The sequence below is a fragment of the Episyrphus balteatus genome, chromosome 1 (genome assembly GCF_945859705.1).
Source record: "Episyrphus balteatus chromosome 1, idEpiBalt1.1, whole genome shotgun sequence".
NCBI lineage: Eukaryota > Metazoa > Arthropoda > Insecta > Diptera > Syrphidae > Episyrphus > Episyrphus balteatus.
This window is the reverse complement of record NC_079134.1, coordinates 164,395,008-164,413,972: the sequence shown is the minus strand read 5'-3', so window position 1 is coordinate 164,413,972 and position 18,965 is coordinate 164,395,008. Positions and strand designations below refer to the sequence as shown.

At 29.3% G+C, this 18,965-nt stretch overlaps 1 protein-coding gene across 6 annotated transcripts in view; it reads right to left on the bottom strand.

Annotated features, from left to right (window-relative positions):
• Nucleotides 1–2,221: 2,221 nt before the first annotated feature.
• Nucleotides 2,222–18,965, bottom strand: part of LOC129921277 (MAGUK p55 subfamily member 7) — a 42,102-nt gene continuing 25,358 nt past the window's right edge. The window contains exons 3-12 of one of the 6 annotated variants that reach the window (XM_056003020.1): nt 14,589–14,770; nt 14,424–14,519; nt 14,146–14,277; nt 11,902–11,931; nt 6,058–6,225; nt 5,815–5,997; nt 5,619–5,757; nt 5,054–5,350; nt 2,503–2,846; nt 2,222–2,434 (exon numbers count right to left, since the gene is read on the bottom strand). In XM_056003020.1, the coding sequence (XP_055858995.1) occupies nt 2,258–2,434; nt 2,503–2,846; nt 5,054–5,350; nt 5,619–5,757; nt 5,815–5,997; nt 6,058–6,225; nt 11,902–11,931; nt 14,146–14,277; nt 14,424–14,519; nt 14,589–14,770 (1,748 nt within the window). In that variant the 3' untranslated portion in view covers nt 2,222–2,257. The remainder of the gene's footprint in view (nt 2,435–2,502; nt 2,847–5,053; nt 5,351–5,618; nt 5,758–5,814; nt 5,998–6,057; nt 6,226–11,901; nt 11,932–14,145; nt 14,278–14,423; nt 14,520–14,588; nt 14,771–18,965) is intronic. The other 5 variants (XM_056003021.1, XM_056003025.1, XM_056003023.1 and 2 more) reach the window with 5 other exon arrangements.

Genomic DNA, 18,965 nt, shown 5'->3' with positions numbered 1-18,965 from the left:
TAGTAATCTATTCTTTATTTTATTTTTTGACTTAAGTTGTTTCATTAAATAGTTTTTGAGAAATAAAGTTTTAAAGAAGAAAATTTGAAAAAAAATGTGTACGTTTTTTAATTGATTTTGTATAAAATTTTGCAATATTATGGACATATTTATACCATTATTTAATGACCTAGTAGTTTTTAGTCAAATACTAAAGACTTCATTCTAATAAATATTAAAGTTCCTAAGAATAACAAAAAAACTGAAACATACTTTTTCCCGGGAAACACAGTTTTTTTTTTATTTGCATTAAAATTTGTTTATATCTCAAGAATATTGTGTTCAAACTGTAGGTCTTTTGAGCCAAATTAACCAAGTTATGAGTATTTTAATACTTCGCTTACGAACGTTTTAGTGCAGTTCAAAACTTCAAATCGTTCTCCCTAACTAACTAATGTTTTCAAAGCCGGTGCCCCTCCCATAACTTCAAAACTACTCCACCGATTCTTTTGAAATTTGGAATACTATTTTTTTTTACATATTTTTAAAGGTATCCCTGGAGAAACTTTCTCGATAAAATAATATTTATAAAAATCTATAAGTAAGGGTCGCTTTTGAGGAGTTTTTTTTCAAGGGGTCCTTATTTTCGGGGTGCAAATGCAAACTTGGGCAAACTTCTGAAATGCAAGTTTGTTCTACATATCCAGCAGTTAAATAATATATAAAAATAGAGTTGCATATACAGTTAAATTTTTTTTAGAATACCATTCATACCTTGATTATCGATGTCCATATCAAAATTTTTCACCAAAATCACTTAATTAAAAAAAAAACACTTAGAAAATTCACTTTTTTTAAATGCGTGTTTACCCAACAAATAGTCGTTTATTTATTTGTGGGGTGGAGATTTTCATGGAAAAGCGATGCAACAAACAATAAAATTCGCATTTCCAGTCAGAAATAGACAAGAGTTTCACGCAAGTTCTTTTTGACATTATTCATATATTTTAACAACTCTTATAATTTTATTTGCTTTAAGTATGAACCAGTTCTGGGGGGGACACGTGCCCCCGTGCCCCCCCCTAGATCCGCCGTTGATTCAGAGTAATAATAAAAATGAGTGCAGCGCTCACTTAATACAAATTTTGCTTTTTTACAAATCACTAATAGTTAAATGTAAATGTAAATGTTTGGGGTCTACGATCTTTCGGGATTTAGTTGTTTTGTAGGTATATCGCAAGCAGAAAAATTAGTGTAGGCAGGTACTTTTTAACCATCTATCGTAGGTTGACAATTTCATATCCAAAAAATATCTCACAAAAATTCTTCGATTTCTGTTGCTTACTGTAATAAACAAAACTTATTGTAGATCATTTTTAAAATTTATATTTATTTTGGCAAAAGAATAATAATAATCTATAACGAACACTGTTTTGTTACTAATTTTTTTTTGTTTTGTTTTTAAAGATGATTTTACAAAATAATAAATTGAAAAAAAAAAAAAATAATTAAACTTAAATGTAAATTAACATTATCAACAATAACAGATAGTTTTTTATTTTTGGTTTACAATTTTTTTTATTAAGTTTAAAAATTAAAATAGTGAATTATATGTTTTTTAATAATTAAAATTATTAATGTCTTGTTTTATTTCAATATGAATATTATTATTTAATGTTTTTTGTTTTGTATTTGAGATATAAGGACGAAAGGGCATTGAATGAGTTTGTATATTGTTAAAAGTTTTTTTTTTTGTTTTTTGTTTAAATAAATACATTTAATTTATGAAGACATATTTTTTGTTTTTCAATTATGTTTTTAATTCAATTTCTTTTTTTAATGTTAAAGAATTATACTTTACATCATTTATTGTTTCATTTCAAAGGTACATAATTTATATTTTTACTTTTTTTTTCTAATAATTTTTTTAAAATTTTTTTTATGTAAAAAAATATCCAAAGCTTTTTTAAATGTTTTGGAATTTTTAAATATGGAGACACTGGATGCTTGGACAATGAGGTTGTTATGGAGCGCTATATTGATTTATTTTTTTATGAATTTTTTTTTTAAGTTTTAGGTTTTTGGTTTTGTTTATATTTTTTTTTTTTTGGTTTAACATTGAAACATATATTGTTACAACAATATTAATTTTATATTGGAAACAGTCCTGATAATAATAACAAATTGAATGTGTGTGGCTTGTGAAAAGTCCAAATACTATTATTTTTTTTTTCGTTTTAAGTTTTTGTTTTTTTTTTTACTTTGGTTTTTTTTGTTTTTACTGAACCCAAGAAGCTGGTGCCCAGAGGGGTTCATTTTCGGCACGTTGAACACAATTAACAAGCTTTTCCAAAGCTGTGGCTAGATCGTCATTTAAGATTTCCTCATCAAAGTAATGGCCATAAAGGAAATCAATACGTTCCCCATGTTTAACCATGTCTTGGAATTCTTCATCCTAAAATAGAAAAATCAAGATTAGAAACCTTTTAAATACAAGAAATAAACAGCAAAAAAGTAAATAACCGTAAATCCTCTTGAATTGGTCTCATCAAATGTCGATTTCGCTCTAGAAGCTGTTCGGGTTTCTTTTAACACATCAAAACTCGGGGGTTTTATGTGAATCATAAATGGTTTCAGTTGGACAGTTCTTAGAGCTTTGATGGCTTGATAGTGTGGACTTAGAATACAAACACATCCAGCGTTAACAATCGATTTGACACTTTCCGCAGATGTACCATACAAATGGCCCTTATATTCACCGTGTTCGATGAATTTCCCCGCTGAAACATCAGCTTCCATTTTTTCGCGGGAAATGAAAATATATTCTCGTCCTGGTACTTCTCCTTGACGGATTGGACGTGTTGTATCTGTAAAGGAAGTTATAATACAAAAGAGTATAAAATAGTCAGAAAATAGAAACTCGTAAGCCTCCATGGAAACTTGTCTACATTTTTTCCCAAAACTTGTTAATTTAAGTGGAAAATGTTTAATTTTCAACTAAAATTGCGAATTATACATAAGTCGAACTAGTTTCGACTTATAATTGCAGCCAAATAGTAGTTTAAGGCGAATTTGGTAAAACTCAGTCAAAAATTGTAAGATTTCAGCCGAAACTGGTAATTTTTCAGTCAAAAATGTTACGTTTTTAGCGAAGTTGATAAATTTGCGGCCAGAAATGGTTGATATCGGTCAAAATTTGTAATTCTGAGTCGAGTTCTGCAGTCAAATTGGATACATTTTCTGCTGAATGTGGTAAAATTCAGTCTAAATTTAGTTTTTAGTTGAAAATTAATAACATTTCAGCCAATTTTACAAAATCCCAGAAAAAGTTAATAAATTTTACGCTGAAACTGGGAAAAAACAGTGAAAATTGGAAATCTTAACTATAAATTAGTATTGTAAAAAATCCGGAGCGGAATTACTTAATTTCAGCCAAAAATGAAAATTTTTCAGTTGAAACTGCTGAGTTTTCGACTAAAACTAAACTAAATTTGTAACTGAAATTAGTAATTCTAATCTGGTATTAGTTAATGGAAGATAAATATAATTAATTCTGTGCTGATTGTGGCAAATCTCTATTGAAACTGCAAATATTAAGTCGAAATTGGCAAAAGCCAGTGAAATTTAATATACATATTTAATATACATATGTTGTAATTTTAAACCGAAACTTGGAATTTTAAATCAAAATCCTTAGCATAAATCGATAGAATTTAGTCCAAACTAGTAAATTTCATGTTGAAACTGGGAATCAACAGAAACTGGAAAATCATCAACTGAAATTGGTGATTCTAATCTTATTTAACTTGATCACTGTCAAATTTAGTTATTTCTGTGCAGAATCTGTTAAATATCCACCAGAATTACTAATTTTTTACTGTTAAAACTGTTAAGTATACCAGTGAAAATTGGCAGACACTGATCATTTTTCGCTTAGATTCCTGAAAAAATCGAATGAATTTTCAGTCAAAACTGGCAAATACATACTATCCGAAATTACAAAACTCGTAAATTGTGAATTTTCAAAACGAAACTGGTTAAAATTCAGTAAAATTGACAATTTTAAGGCCAATTAAGTTCGTTGCAGCCAAATTTAAGAAATTCTGACCAAATTTTTTTAGCCGAAAACTGATAAGTTCTCAGCCAAAATTTCAATAAAACTAGTTAAAAGCACTCAAAACTGATAAATTATCAACAGAAAATATCAAATATAACATAACCTAACCATAACCTATAACATAACCTAAAAGTCTCCGTCGAAATTTCTAAATATCAGTTAAAACTGCTAAATTTTTAAAAGAAATTTGTAATGTCTTCCGATATTTAAAATTTTCATTTAAATTGATGACCTTTTGTATGATGTATTTTATTATTCGAAAGAGCCAAATTTTAAACTGAAATAGATCATTATAGGCCAAACTTATAAAATCGCAGTCAAATTTGGTAAATTCTATCCGAATCTGTGAATTTAAATCGAAATCTGCTATAATTTTCCAGTTTCACAGCTGGAACGGACCAAGTCAAAAAAAGAAAAAATCCAAATCAAGCGCCAAAATTTGCGCAAGGTTTTTCTCTACTAACGTCTTGCATTAGTTCGATCCAAGAGTGTTTCGATTCAAATTGTCATTTGTTCGCAAAAAATATTCACCGTAAGATTCAATGGAAACGTATATACTAAGTGACTAAGAGCTGAAGTATCTCTTAGCCCTCCATATAACAATAACAAAATTTGTGTACATCAGCCAATATTAGTCAATTTCCACCGAAACAAATATTAATATCAGTCAAAACTGGTAGTTCTTCAGCTAAATTTTTCTCTAAGCCAAATTTCGGAAACTGAGGCCTGCACTTGGCCAAATAAATTTTCAGCCTAATCTGATAATCTCAGCCGATATAGCTTAATTTTAGCCCAAATTGTAAAATTTTCAACCGAATCTGGCAAGTTCCCGCGAAAATTGGCAAATTTCTGCAGAAATTAGTATAAACTACAGTCAAACTTGTTTTTTCGTCCTTTTCTTCTTAAATTTCTAAAAATATGAAATTTAAGACTGTTCAATGAATTGTCTTTACTTACATGGCACTGGACTTCTAAATTTCTCCGGATCCCTCGCTGTCAATCTTCGTTTCAGCTCATTCCTCCCAACTCCTGGTGCTCCAATCAGAACAACTGGTCTAAATACACCTGGTCTTGGATAGAGTTTCGCAACTTCCTCATAAGTGGCAATCATTTCTCGATCAAAGTCATCATTCTCGGCTAAGTCATACATAATTTTTTTAGTTTTAGGCTGACGGCATGATGATGTACTACTACTAGAGTTAAGCATTGGAGAGCCAGGTGGGGTCGTGCAAATGGATGCACATGAGCCTTCTGCTGAAGTGTTATTATGTGATAGTTGCATGGGATTTTTGAAGGGGGAACACGATCATATAGTAGATGATTTGAAAGATGTGGTGTGATATAACATTTTGAATATAGTTGGTGAGAGTTAGTGTTGAGAGATGCGTGAACATGCGGTAGAAATTTTTAATAATTGAATTTTTATAAGAAAGTTAGTGAAGGGATCCAAACAAATATAAGACGATTTTTTCTATTTTTTTTTTTTTTTTTTTTGGTTAAAGATGAAGACTGTAAAACCTACTCTTTGAATCGCCATCGGTTGTGTCACGTTGAGTTCGTTCGTGGATAACTCGGCGTTCTTGCAGAGCTCTGCTAGGGATCAGTCCGGCACGAGCTGTGCGCTCAGATTCTTTTCTCGCTTGCCACCAATATGCATCGTCCTTAAATAAAAAAGAATCTTTTTATTTGATTTATTGACTTGACCAAATAAGACTTACCTGTGAAACTATATGGAGAATATCACCTCGTTGAAATGCCAGTCCAGCTTCTTTACACGGAATATACGGATCGTTTTCTGGATTGTAATCAAAGTGAGCTCTAACCCTCACTTTGCTTTCCCTTTGGCCACCTTTTCCATCCGATGGAACTAGTTTGAATGTGATGGTTCCTTCAGAGTTTTGCTATGAAATAAAGAGAAATCAAGTCAGAATAAGATATTATTCAATGATGTCTCGTCCTACAAGAATTTGCAAGACATCTCCAGGTGTCTTGCCCTCCACATTAATGCCATTGACTTCAATCACTTCATCGCCTACATGAATCAAACCAGACCGGTCTGCAGCACCGCCATGCATTATCCGGGCAATAATTATCTTTCCTGTATCTTCGTCTGTTTTGATTGTTGCGCCCTGTTATAACGAGACACAAACACAATATGACATTATTTTAATTGGATTATACGATGCATTTCTTTGCAGATAATATAACTATAATTAAAAAGGTTTATATTTCTTGAACATACAAAAAAAGATTCACAGAAGATTGTGATACGACATGAATAGTCGAAAAGAAAGAAAAAAAAAACTATCTAATTTGTATTGGAAAAACATCGATTGTGAGAGGTAAAGCAAGAGAAATAAACTTAGTTCCTAATCAAAAAATTAAATAGATAATTTAGTGCGTTCGTATAAGAAGTATACAAAAATTAACACATAACAAAATAATTTTACTTACAATGTTCCAAAAATATAATTTTAACAATTTTTTTTTAATAAAAAATACTTAAAAAAGATTTTTTAATTACAATTTTTTTTTTACTTGAACCAATTTTATGTTTTTTATTTATTTTATCAACAAAAACGAAAGAAAAAAAAAAAACATCTGAAAAGTGAATAATTTTTCCGAATGTTTTTATTAATTGTACTTAACACAGGTAATGGAGTAATTAAAGCTCAAATATTGGCAATATTAGGGAACCCGGCCGAACAGCTTAGATTTTGATGATTTTTTTTTCAAACGTCGGTAATTAAAAATACTTTAAAGTCTATAGATTAAAAATTGCCGGTGTTGCCGTTTTGATATTTTAAATTTAATTGAAGATTTTTGTGAACAAAAACAATTTTTTTTCAAAAATTTTTCTTAAATTTCATTAATTAATTGGTGCCAAAAGATTGTCTAAGAAATTAAAGGAAAAAAAATATATAGTAGTGAGGGACAATCTTCCATAGTTCAAGCGATAGATGCAATTTTCTTATTAATTGACTTCAAACACAAAAAAAAAATATTTGAACACAACAGCAACACCTACAATATTCAAATATACATTTTGTAAAAGCTAGAAGCTTAGTCAAATATGTAAAATTAAAATTAAGTTAATTGAATGAACGGCTTTTGAAATAATGGTAATTGAACTCAGATTTTTGAAAAAAAAAAATTATTGAAAAAATTTGAACATGTCGTTTTTTAAAATTGGTCGTAATATAAAATGCATTTATTTTCAAATTTTTTTGGCAGCATTTATTATGATTTCAAATTATAAAAGGAAATGTCAATATGAATTAGGTACGGTTTATGAAAAAAATTAAAAAGTATTTCATTTTCGAAGAACTTTTTTTAATAAAAGTTTTGAAAAAAAATGTAAATGTAAATGTAAGTTCAACATCTAAACATAAAATTATTTTTTAGTCATTTAATAACCCTTATTGTTGAAAGTTTAATAGCAAAAATTTAAAATTAATATTTACCACAGTCTTTGAGAAAATTAATTATTTCAATGCAAAAATTCAGTTTTAATAAAAAAAAAACCATTGAAATTGAAGTAATTTTTCAAAAGTGTGATATATTTCACCTTTTTTGCTTCGAAATTCAACTGATAATATTTATGGCCAAAAATTTTTTTTAAATAAATTCATATTTTATTAGAAAAAGTTTGGAAAAAAGTCATTTTAAATTTTTCTAATAACATTTTTTTTTCAATTCTGAGTTTGAGGACCATTTTTTCAAAAAGTCTTGATTTTAGTGGATTTAAATTTAAGAGATAAGAATGAGCATCTGGCTTTTTAAAAATGTATTTTAAAATATTGTAGGTGTTGCCGTTGTTTTCAAAATATTTTTTTTTGTGTTTGAGGTCAGAATGTTAGAAAATTGCATTTATCGCTTAAACAATGGAAGATTGTCCCTTACTGCCTTTTATATATTTTCCTTTAATTACCTAGAGAATCTTCTGCTATCATTTGTTTTATGAATTTTAAGCAAAAAAAATAGTTTTGTTAAAAAAAAATTAATTTTAATTTTTAAAAACAATACGGCAACACCGGCAATTTTTAATCTATAGACTTTAAAGTATTTTTAATTACCTACGTTTGAAAAAAAAAATCGTCAAAATCAGAGCTGTTCGGCCGGGTTCCCTAATAATTTGCTTTAGTTACTCTACTAAGGTTAAAAATATCAATATTAATCCCTAAAAAATTGAATAATCGCTGAATTTACACTGAAAGCAAATTATCAAATAAAACATGAAACCAATTTCGAGGGAAAAACTTTTTTTACAGGAAGAAAATGGAAGGCTAATGAGCCTTCTCCACATAGGTACATAATAAGTTTCCAAAGGAATGCAAAAAAAAATTACACTCGATTTCTTGATCTTAATCTTCAAACTCGGTTTCACAATACTATTCAATTGTAATTTATCATAAAACCGAGTTTAAGGAGCTTATAATTTTTTCGGCGTTAGAGTGAGTAGGTTTTCTCGGTTAGGTAGACAACGATAAACTAAATGAAAACAAACTGAAATGATCCCTTGAAATGAAGCCTGGTTCTGGAAATGAAATCGATCACGAAAAATTTCGTAAGCAAAATAACAATTCGTAGGAGGGTAATATTGTCTAAAACTAATGTTACCTACTATCTTATTTTACAAGGGCAGGATACAATGAACATAATTTACCATTTTGCAGGGCACATTTTTTCCTAACCCTTTCGGACCCAGCGTTAAGCCTAGTACATGTCGTGAGGTGAATTTATACAATTTTTGTTTGTTTTCAATTTTCAAATAAATTTTTTTCGAAAAATATATGAGGAGAGTAGAAGAAATTCCCGTACATTTTGCACGTGAACTACTTCACGTCGTATAGCAAAACACTCCAATTTTTTTTTAAAACAACAAAATTTCATAGGAGAGTAACACATTATTTTTGCTGTTTATTATTTTGGAAAATAACTTTTTGCTATTCACATTTCTTAGTTGTGATGTTTTTGACACGATAATAATAATGAAAAAAAAAAAAATTTGAATATTGATTTTCATAGCTTGGGTTCGAAAGGGGCTAAACAGTATTTTTCTAGAATTTTTGGGTTTTACCAATAATGTCAAAAAAATGTCAAAAAAATACACGTATTTTTCAATCTTTGAAGATTTTAGCCCTTAACAATTTTTGGGGGAAAAGGTCATACATATAAATCGTTTAAAGCATATATAAATTGTCCAATAATTGCAGCCGAAAACTTCTTTATGTTTCAAAAATATTGCTTTTGAAAGCGACAGTTTTGAGTTAAAAATTCAAATCAGGAGAACCCAGATAATAGTATAATATAAACGTAGATATTATAGGAAAACGAATCTGAAAATTGAATAAAGAAACAATTTCAGATTGGAATACATTAAAGCAGAAACACAATCACGCTTTGCCGTCGATTTTGACAACTGCCAAAAGTTCAACCATACGAAATCTGTGTAACCTCACACAATGACGCTTTTTCTACGTACGCTTCTTTTGACAAACGTAAGAAAGCGAGCAAAAGTTCAACCAGACTGAACTTTTGCTCGCTTTCTGACATTTATCAGACATAGTTACAGTCACCCACAGAATTATTGGGCCAAATGTGAATAAAAAAAATAAATTATTACACAACTAGGTGTGTTTTTTTGTTTCTCTATATAGATTTTGCATAAAAAAACGACATCGAGATATTTTAAATAAAAACAATTTACTTATTAAAAACAACAATAATTTAATGATGTTGTAGACCGAATTTTATTGTTTGTTCTGTTTAAAAAACAATTTATTTTGATTGGTTTTGTTTTTATAACTATAGGATTAAAGAATAAACAAATTTCTATGCATTTTTTAAACACATAAATATCCTTTTTCATTTTTCCACATTTAAATCAAGATAAAGACTTGGCCCAATAATTTTGTAAGTGACTGTGTTTTTTTTATTTAACAGCAGATTTTATGTTTCAATCAGCTGTTCGAAGTCAAAGTGACAGAAGCGCTCTTTGAGGATTTCTCAACGTAAAGCGATGACACGTCTGGCAAAGCGTGATTGTGTTTCTGCTTTTTTGTTCAAAGTTTGAGCTGGCCGATTAAAATAATTGGGGGATGTGGGATTAGAAGCTTCAAATTAGTGAGAAACAATTAACAAACCAAGGACCTTAAATTTAGGATATTAGTATTATAAGCAAAAAAATTGATAACTATGGTACTGATTTTTTTTTATATATTTCACTGTGCTAGTTCAAAAAACCGACAGATGGCGCTCCTATCTACTAAAGATAATTCGAGTATGCTGAACACGATGGCGTCATTAGTTTTTCAAAGTTGGCTCAGTTAAGAAAGATTTTGGCCTATGAAATTTTCTGTTTTAAGCCCAAAATCATCGAAAAGCATCATATAAATTTGGCGTTTATTGGTTTTATATCGACGTTTATAGACCAAATATATGGTCTTTTAGTAGAATTACAGTTTGTAGAAGATATTTAATCAGTAAAATTAATATTTTGAAACTTTTAAACATACATGTTTGACAAAAAACTCTTTTCTCTTTGTAAAAAAACTTTATATTTTACTCAGTTTTTCTTCAAATTTTATTATTTCTTTTTTATATCTTATGGCCAATAAATTGAAACTATTTTGATGTTATTGCCTACAAAAAATCATCAAAATTTCATAAGGACGCCATCGTGTTCAGCATATTCGAATTATCTTTAGTAGATAGGAGCGCCATCTGTCGGTAAAAAAAAGTTGCATTTTCAAGCACAGTGTTTTTATAAGGCTGAAAAAACTCTGAAGTAAGTTTGTAGGTCACTTAAAAATTCTTTAAACAAAATTGTCTGAAGTTATTCACTATAATTTGTAGAGATAAAAGAAACAGGGGTCGAATTACGGCATACGTTCGTTAACAAATGGTTGCTATGTGTCCCTATCGTTTTCTAATAATTAAATAGAGACAGAAATAGTCAAAGCGTTAAGGTATAATCGTAATCGTGTGCCGTAATTCGACCCGTTTTGGAATTTAATTCGACTAAACCTGGCCTAGGCAAATCAACCATTGTGTTTGATTTGAATTTCTTTTTGTTTAATAAATGAATTTGTAGAACACATAACTTTAATAAATGAAGATATGTGTCTTATATTTTCATAAGATTTTTGCAATACCTACATATGTATTCCTTGCATTATGTAAAAAACAAATGAAGCTCATAAAAGCAAAATATAAAATAGTTTTAAGAAGTGCTAGTTTAAAAAATTTATTCTAATAAAAAATTCTAGTTCAATGAAGTATTCAAAAATCCTTGTAGCATTTTAACTTAAAAAAAAAACTGATCTATCGCTTTAAGAAATTTCTAACAATTCTAAAAGCGTGCCTGACTTAAATATTAATACAAATTGTTAATATTAAAAATAATAAATAATATTATATACAAAAAAATCACTTTTAAATTTTCATTCTGTTCACTAAATTTATTCAATGAAGAAATTTGCATAAAGCCATAAGTATTATAATTTTATAATCCACCTTCTTTAATTTGTTTTTTTGCTAAATATTAAAAAAACATAGAAATATAAAAAATATACATTTCATAACAAATATTATTATAAACAAGAAAAATAAATTTGAAATAAATTGTATTGGTGTTTGGTGCATTTACAAGAGTCTTCAAAAAAAAAATCTATGTCATTTGTTGTTTAAACAAAAAATTAAACAACATCAATTATATAAAAAAATATATGTATAGAAATTCTTTTCGTGTGACATTAAGGATTTATTTACATTTTTAGCAGGGGGAAGAGGCAATTACTTACAACAATTGGTTCCGCGCTTTGTGCTCCTGCCTTTTTTTTTTTATTTATATATAATATATTTTTATAAATATTTATATTTTGTTTGTTTTGTGTTTTTTTTTTTTTATTTTCAAAGAAATCACAATGTTAAGCAGCAGCAGAAACAACGATACACAATAATTTCATTTTTAAACATTTTCACACATTTATGTATAAAATACAGTATTTTTGTTTTTTATTTAATTTTTTTTAAATTATCATGTTGTAATAAGAAGAAGATATAATTTATGATAATATTAATGATGTTGAGGAGTTTATGAAAAACAATGTTTTTTAAATGTTATGGACATGAATTTGTGAATTTCTTTTTATAAAAATATTATTTTTTTAAATTAAGACCACTAAAGTTTTATTTTCTCCTTGGAAAAAATTTCCTAAGAAGATAATTTTTTAATAAGTTTATAACTAATTTTATTGATAAATATTATAATTCTTTGAAAATCTCTACAAAGAAGGGAAGGAATCGGCTTAATTACTTAGCAGTTGTTCTAAAGTCCTAAATATCCTACATCATCAACAAAAAATATGAACAGTGAAAAAACAAACAAACAAAATATTCGTTCATAAGCAAAGGCAAATTTAATTAAATTTTCCATTGAAAAAAAGCCATTCTTCATAATAAGCCTTGAAAATCTTAGCGCCAAATCACATAAAGCCAATCGTATAATAAACATTTATTGTCTATGTCCAACTAAGCGAATTTTCAAAAGATCTTCTCTAGAAAGTAGTACTGCACATTGTGATAGTGATGAAGCTGCTAGCTAGGCCTTTGAAGTCATAACAATTTCTTTATTCTAAATCCTTTCATTGAATTTAATCTATCGCCTTTCTTTTATACAGCTTTAAAAATTTTTACAGTACGGTTCTCTAAATTAGACACACTCAATTTTTTGTTTGGTATAGTTTTTGTTTGTACCTTTTAAAGGAAATAATTCAGAAATAACAATAACACGAATTCGTAGTACAGTTAAGGATTTTTGTGTGCTGATTCCGAATCTGAGGTCAAAATTTCACTGGCACGTCACGTTTTCGAAATATTTGAATAATAAAAGGTCAAAAACGCATTTTGTTGGTACTTTTGGCGTGGAATTTCATAACCTTTTTTTTTTTCAAAACTACTTAAGCAATCTTCAAAAGCCATATTTTATCGTCTTAAATATGTTTATTTTTTTTTTAAAGCTATTTTTTTTCTAAAAGATATTTGGTATAGAAATTTATGATATCTCAAAATCTTGGTGGTTAAGGTAACTTTTTTTAAGCATATTTGAAGCAAATTCCAGTTTTAGACTCCTGATTGGGATAAAAAAGCAAAATATTACAGAAAAATATATATATTTCAGATCAAAGGTCAAAAAACATTACATTCAAGATTAGTTTTTGCGACTTTATAGCGAAAATAGTGATGAGCAGAGCTAAAAAACTAGACTTGATGGAATAACTCTGTTAACAGTTTTGAATTCAGCACACTCAAGTTAATTGAAATCACCTTACAAAGTTTTTGCTCCCGACTTTTTTTTGTTTTTTGCCGACCAGTGTAGGTAATAAACTCGAAATTTTTGCATTGAAATCTCTAAAATTTCACTGTCTTTAAGTCTTTAGTCTTTAAAAACTGCTATAAAGAAAGTCGTCCTTCATTTTTCAATGGTCTTTTCACTTCATAATACGAACTTAAAGTACAAAATTTTCTTTAAGATGGTCACCAATTCTGTTTAAAAAAAGTAGAATGGACCTAATCAAGTCACCCGCAGTGTACGCGGTTAATTTCTTTTTGTGCGCATCTTCATTTAACTGCTTTAGCAGACCGTAAAATTGCACCCATCATTCGTATATCCTTTCAAGTCTCAGACAAAATAAAAAAAAAATGAAGAAAAAATCTAAATTAGCTTCACAAAACTCAGAAGGCAAACACTATTATATATTATCCTTTCAATGTTTGAATTTGGGTTCCTTCACCTCTCAGGCAGAATTTTGCCTCTTTTTCTTCTTCATTCAACGAGTGGTCATTTATATTTAATGCATGAAATAATTTATGAACATGATTGTATGAATGAATGACTCTGACTCCAAAAGAAAAAAAAAAGGACGAAGAAAATAAAATGAAAAAAAAAAAAAAACATAACACACTTGAATAAGAGAGAAGAATATATAAGTACAAAACGATATGTAGGAATTCTCCTTGGATATATAATACAAAAGAGGACTTACCAATGGCTCATTACTTTTCACCAACTGAACGATTTTAATCGTTTCTTCATCCTCGTCCATCTCAACTGGGATCTCGGGCAGATGCGGATAGAAATCCTTTTGGGCAATAGCATCGTGTGCACAAAGCAGACTCTAGAGAGAGCGAAAGAACAATGGAAGAGGTATTGTTTTATTGAGAGTGAAGAAAAGCCTTGGTTTTATGTCGGTTTTATGGTATTTTATTCCTTTTTTTTGTATTTTAGTATAGTTTGTATCATTATAACACGCCACTCACTCACCTGCAAATGTGGATTTTGTAGGAGATAAAATGCTTCTTTACATATTGGTGATAAATGGCATCGCTGAGATAATTGTTCTAATACTTCTAACAGGACCTGGAAAAGATAAATGTTTTTTGTGTGTTAAATTTCTTGAATATTTAAATATTCTATTTAAGTAGGCACCTGTGTTGATGTTGAAAGGAGTGGCGCTAATTTATCATCTCTACCAACTTTCGCCACTTTACTATGAACATTAACTAAGGCATTTAGCTCTTTGGATTCTAAAAGTGTTTTAAGAAAATCGATTTCCTGTTCACTTGAGAGGGTTTCGGTTTCTTTTAGCGATGAAACTAGTTTGGATAAAGCTGCAAAGAAAAAAAAAGAAAATTAATTTTTTCATTGAAAATCTTTTAGAGCGGGCGGCCACTGCAGAAACGCTCAACTCATCGAGCTAAAGAAAATTTCAAATGGGAAGTGAAAGAGGGCTATTAGACTTTATGAAAAAACTCACTTTCATCGCTTCTAACCTTAAAACGGGCTACATGACAAAACTGCCAGACTTTCGCTCGGAAGACCTCTGAATTTTGATAGCTGACAATGTCCCCTTTAATTTGACACTAATATTGTCTTTTAACTCTATGAGATGCACAATGCACTTTACCACGCCAATCGTGCCAGGATGCGAACGGGAAGACCTGTGGTTCTCGTAACTACTAATAGCCCTCTTTCACTTCCCATTTGAAATTTTCTTTAGCTCGATGAGTTGAGCGTTTCTGCAGTGGCCGCCCGGACTATTTTTCATGAATAAGAACTTCTTCGAAATATTTTTGCTAGAGCCTGGAACGCATTTATAGAAAAAAGTCAAAGCTAAAATTTTAAACTTTTCTTAAAATGTTTGAGGTATGTGACTACTGGTAGGTAACTTATGCTAATACTTTTTTACGGGTACGTACCTGACCAACCGAAATTTGTTTTGTCGTTCGTTATTATTAAAAAATCATTGCAATTAATTATCGTACTATTTTTGTTTCTCATTCAATTCGCTATGAATTTGAAACCCAGCCATGTGCAAGGGCATTTATTTGAAAATTGTTCCTTTTTAAAATCAGAAATAAAGAGGTGGAAACCTTAGATTTATGGCAACCTTGATCGATCATAATTCTCTTATTAAGGGGTTATATCCACTTGTAATTACGTAAAAACGTGTTTTTTGTGACGAGGCTTTTTATTAAATAAATACTTAGAATACCTAGAATGCACATAGAGATAATTTAATCCAAATTTAGATTTTTGACAAGTGGAAGATACAAATAGGTTTATTAAAGAAAATATACACTTTAAAGTGGCTTCGATCATTATCTGGCAAAAGTACCTATTTAAGAAGATCGTGTGAGAATTTCAAGCCGTTCGGTCCAGCTTTTTTGAAGAAATTTTCTTCACCTTCTTTAGAACACTGCACCTTTTTGAGAAAAACGTGTTTAAGGTTTTGGGAACCATTTAAACTAAGCTAAGACGTCTGTGTTAAAAAGATGTTATTGAATTAGTGAAGTCTGTGGTAGTTTTAATTTATTATAAAAAATGCTGAAAGGCGAAATCATGCAACATTGTTAAGTTAAAAAGCTTAAATCTGTAAAATTACGCTCCAAGCGCATGAAGGGCCAAGGTCTAGTGACCTAAAAATTTTAACCATTCGTGTGCTCGTGTTCGTTTGCAAATTTACAAATTTCTGCCGAGTTCGAAAGAAGTTCCGTACCGCCAATGTAACTCCTCACAAGAAGCTGTGTCTTTACCACTAAAAACGCTGCGAAATACATATTTAGGCTTCCTCCGGTGATGAAAGAAATTCTTTTCTTCTTCTAATTGGGCGTCAATCTAAAACCACATTTATTCATTCGAAGCTCAGGTGAAACTACTTTCCTATTCCAGTTTTTAAAACGAAAGATAATAAATCGAGGTTCACAAGTTGGATTGCCTTCCTGACAAAATTCAAACGACCCGAGCTTTTAGAAGTGCATAGCAGTTGAATATTGAGATTATCTTTGGGCGTACCGTAAAATACAGAGTTCCTTTCTTAAGCCGCACTGCACGAATGTGGAATATATCATCCAAATCTGAGATTCTCTGACGTTTTGATTTTCAGACCTTTAAAAATCATGGAAGAGAACAGTGGATGCGAAATCGAACCCCAGAAAAAAGTGGGTCCGGCAATTCTGTGTGTCTGTCTGTCCGTCTATCCGTCTGTAAGTACCTCCAGCTACAGCCTAAACTACTGGGGCGATTTTCTTTAAACTTGGTAGTAAACAGTTTTGGGTGATTCCCTAGAGGACAAATTGAATTTTTTTGTTTTAGGACCAAAACTAACGGTACCTGTCTAACGGAAAAAGAAAAGAGTTATTTTTTTTACAAAACGGCTCTAACGATTTTCATTAAAATTTTTGTATGTAGTGCAACAGATTTCGACCAAAATTTTTATACAGAAATTTTAAAATAATCATTGTATGAAAATTTTAAGAATTTTTCAAAAAAACACATTATTTTTTTTTGAAAAATCAATTTTTTGAAAACGGGTTGGTGAATTTTATCGAAATTTCGTTTTTATGTGTTGAATACTATTTTCTTGAAAATGGCACATCTTTTTTTTTTTGAAAAATGTTAGAACATTTTTTATATAAAAAAATTATTTAAAAAACGGCTCTAACGATTTTCGAAACACTTTTGGGAATGATTTTGAAGACATTTTTACGTCAGAGTTTATTGATTTCCTTCCCCGAGTAATACTGGTTTTATGGTTATTAAAAACATGAAAAAATTACTTTGGGTGACCCCTGAAAAGACCCCACTGCAATGTCAGTACCGTGGGTTTCATTTTTTTTTATTTGCGAGTTTTAACTTTATTACATTTTCAAAAAAAAAAAAAAATATAAAGTATAAATTTCCATACAATTGGAATTGAAAAATACTAACGATTTTTGAGTTGAGTTCTCAAGTGCTTTTAGTCCCAGAAAAAAAAACTTTTTTTAAATATCACTCATTTTTCAACATAAGAATAACCAAACCTACATTTAACACATAGCACACAAATGGTGTTGAAACATAAAGAATTTAATATGACATCGATATTTCTTTGCTGACACACACACAAAAAAATGACCGGATAGACCATTTCTTAAGCAGTTATAATTCTGTTTTTCAAAATTGTAAATATTTCAACACGACAAAATTCAAGAAAAAAAAGAGAAAAAAAAAACTAAAATGATTTAATTTACTTAGGCACGCGATTGCATTTTTGCACCACAAGATGCAACAGCTAGTTGCAATATATTTATATATATTTTGATATATTTGTATGAATAGTGTACCGTGAAATAAGAAAGTTGACTATTTTGAGAATTGAAAAAAAAAAAAAACAAATTGAATGCAAAAATCATGTTAAAATTATTATGCAAGAGATCGTAGACTTGAGTTTATTAATTGTTTGTCTGTCTGTCTGGCAAGCAGTGGCGTTATTTGTTTTTGTATTTTTTGTTCATTGTGTGGTTTTTGAAATAATTATTTAAATACAAACAAACTTTGCGCTGTGTGGTGTTTTTGTGTGAATATTTTTGTGAAAATTGAAATTCAACAGGGGATATGTTTTTTTTTTTTTCGAATGCGTTTATTAGATTTGTTGCCGCATAAAAAGACTTGTTGGGTTTAAATCAGTGAATGGAATGTGTGTCGATGAGTAAACAAAAGTGTAAACACTGTCTTAAGTTTTTTACGAAAAAAACTAAAAAAAAAACACGAAATTCCTTCGGCAAACTAGAATGTCATTAACTCATTTTCAAAATCTAATTTTTTGCTCAGCATGAATTCAGACAAACGACCCTGACAAACAAATAAAGACCCCTCCCTGTTTTCATTTCATTTACTTAGCAAAAAAATGCACTTTCTTAGTTGGAAACATTGTGAATAGATATTTAATGACATGTCTCCTTCTGTATACACTTTCTATTTTATCCGTTGTTTTATGCCTGAAGGATAAAAACATCATGATGTAAAATTGCTTTCATTCTTCATCTTATTTGAGTATTTTTTTTTCTTGTAGTTTGTTTGTCGTTAAAAGCACTTTGAAAATGTAGACAAAAAAAAAAAGAATAGATTGTCATAAAACTAAATTAAAACATCATGTCGTCAAGTTCTTAAATTGCTTTCTTAAGATGTCCTTAAAAATATAGTTAAATTTACTGATGCAGTTATTCAAGATGAGTGTTTTTGAAGATATGGGTGTAGAGATGAAAAAACAAAAAAAAAAAAAAACAATTACATACTCGTATGTATTTTGAAGAGTTGTTCTTAAAATAGTAAAAAATGTGTAAAAAGCTAATTAATTTGTTGGCATTGAACTTCTACCTAAGTTTCTCTTGAGACAGAACCATCTGGCGATAGACAGCTAATTTAAAAAAAATGAAGATCTAGGGCTATACTACTAAAGGTCACTATGGCGTATACGTAACTTTTTTTAATGGAAAAATCTTAATGGAAATTATTCTTGAGTTATTAATCAGACGAGTTTGAAAT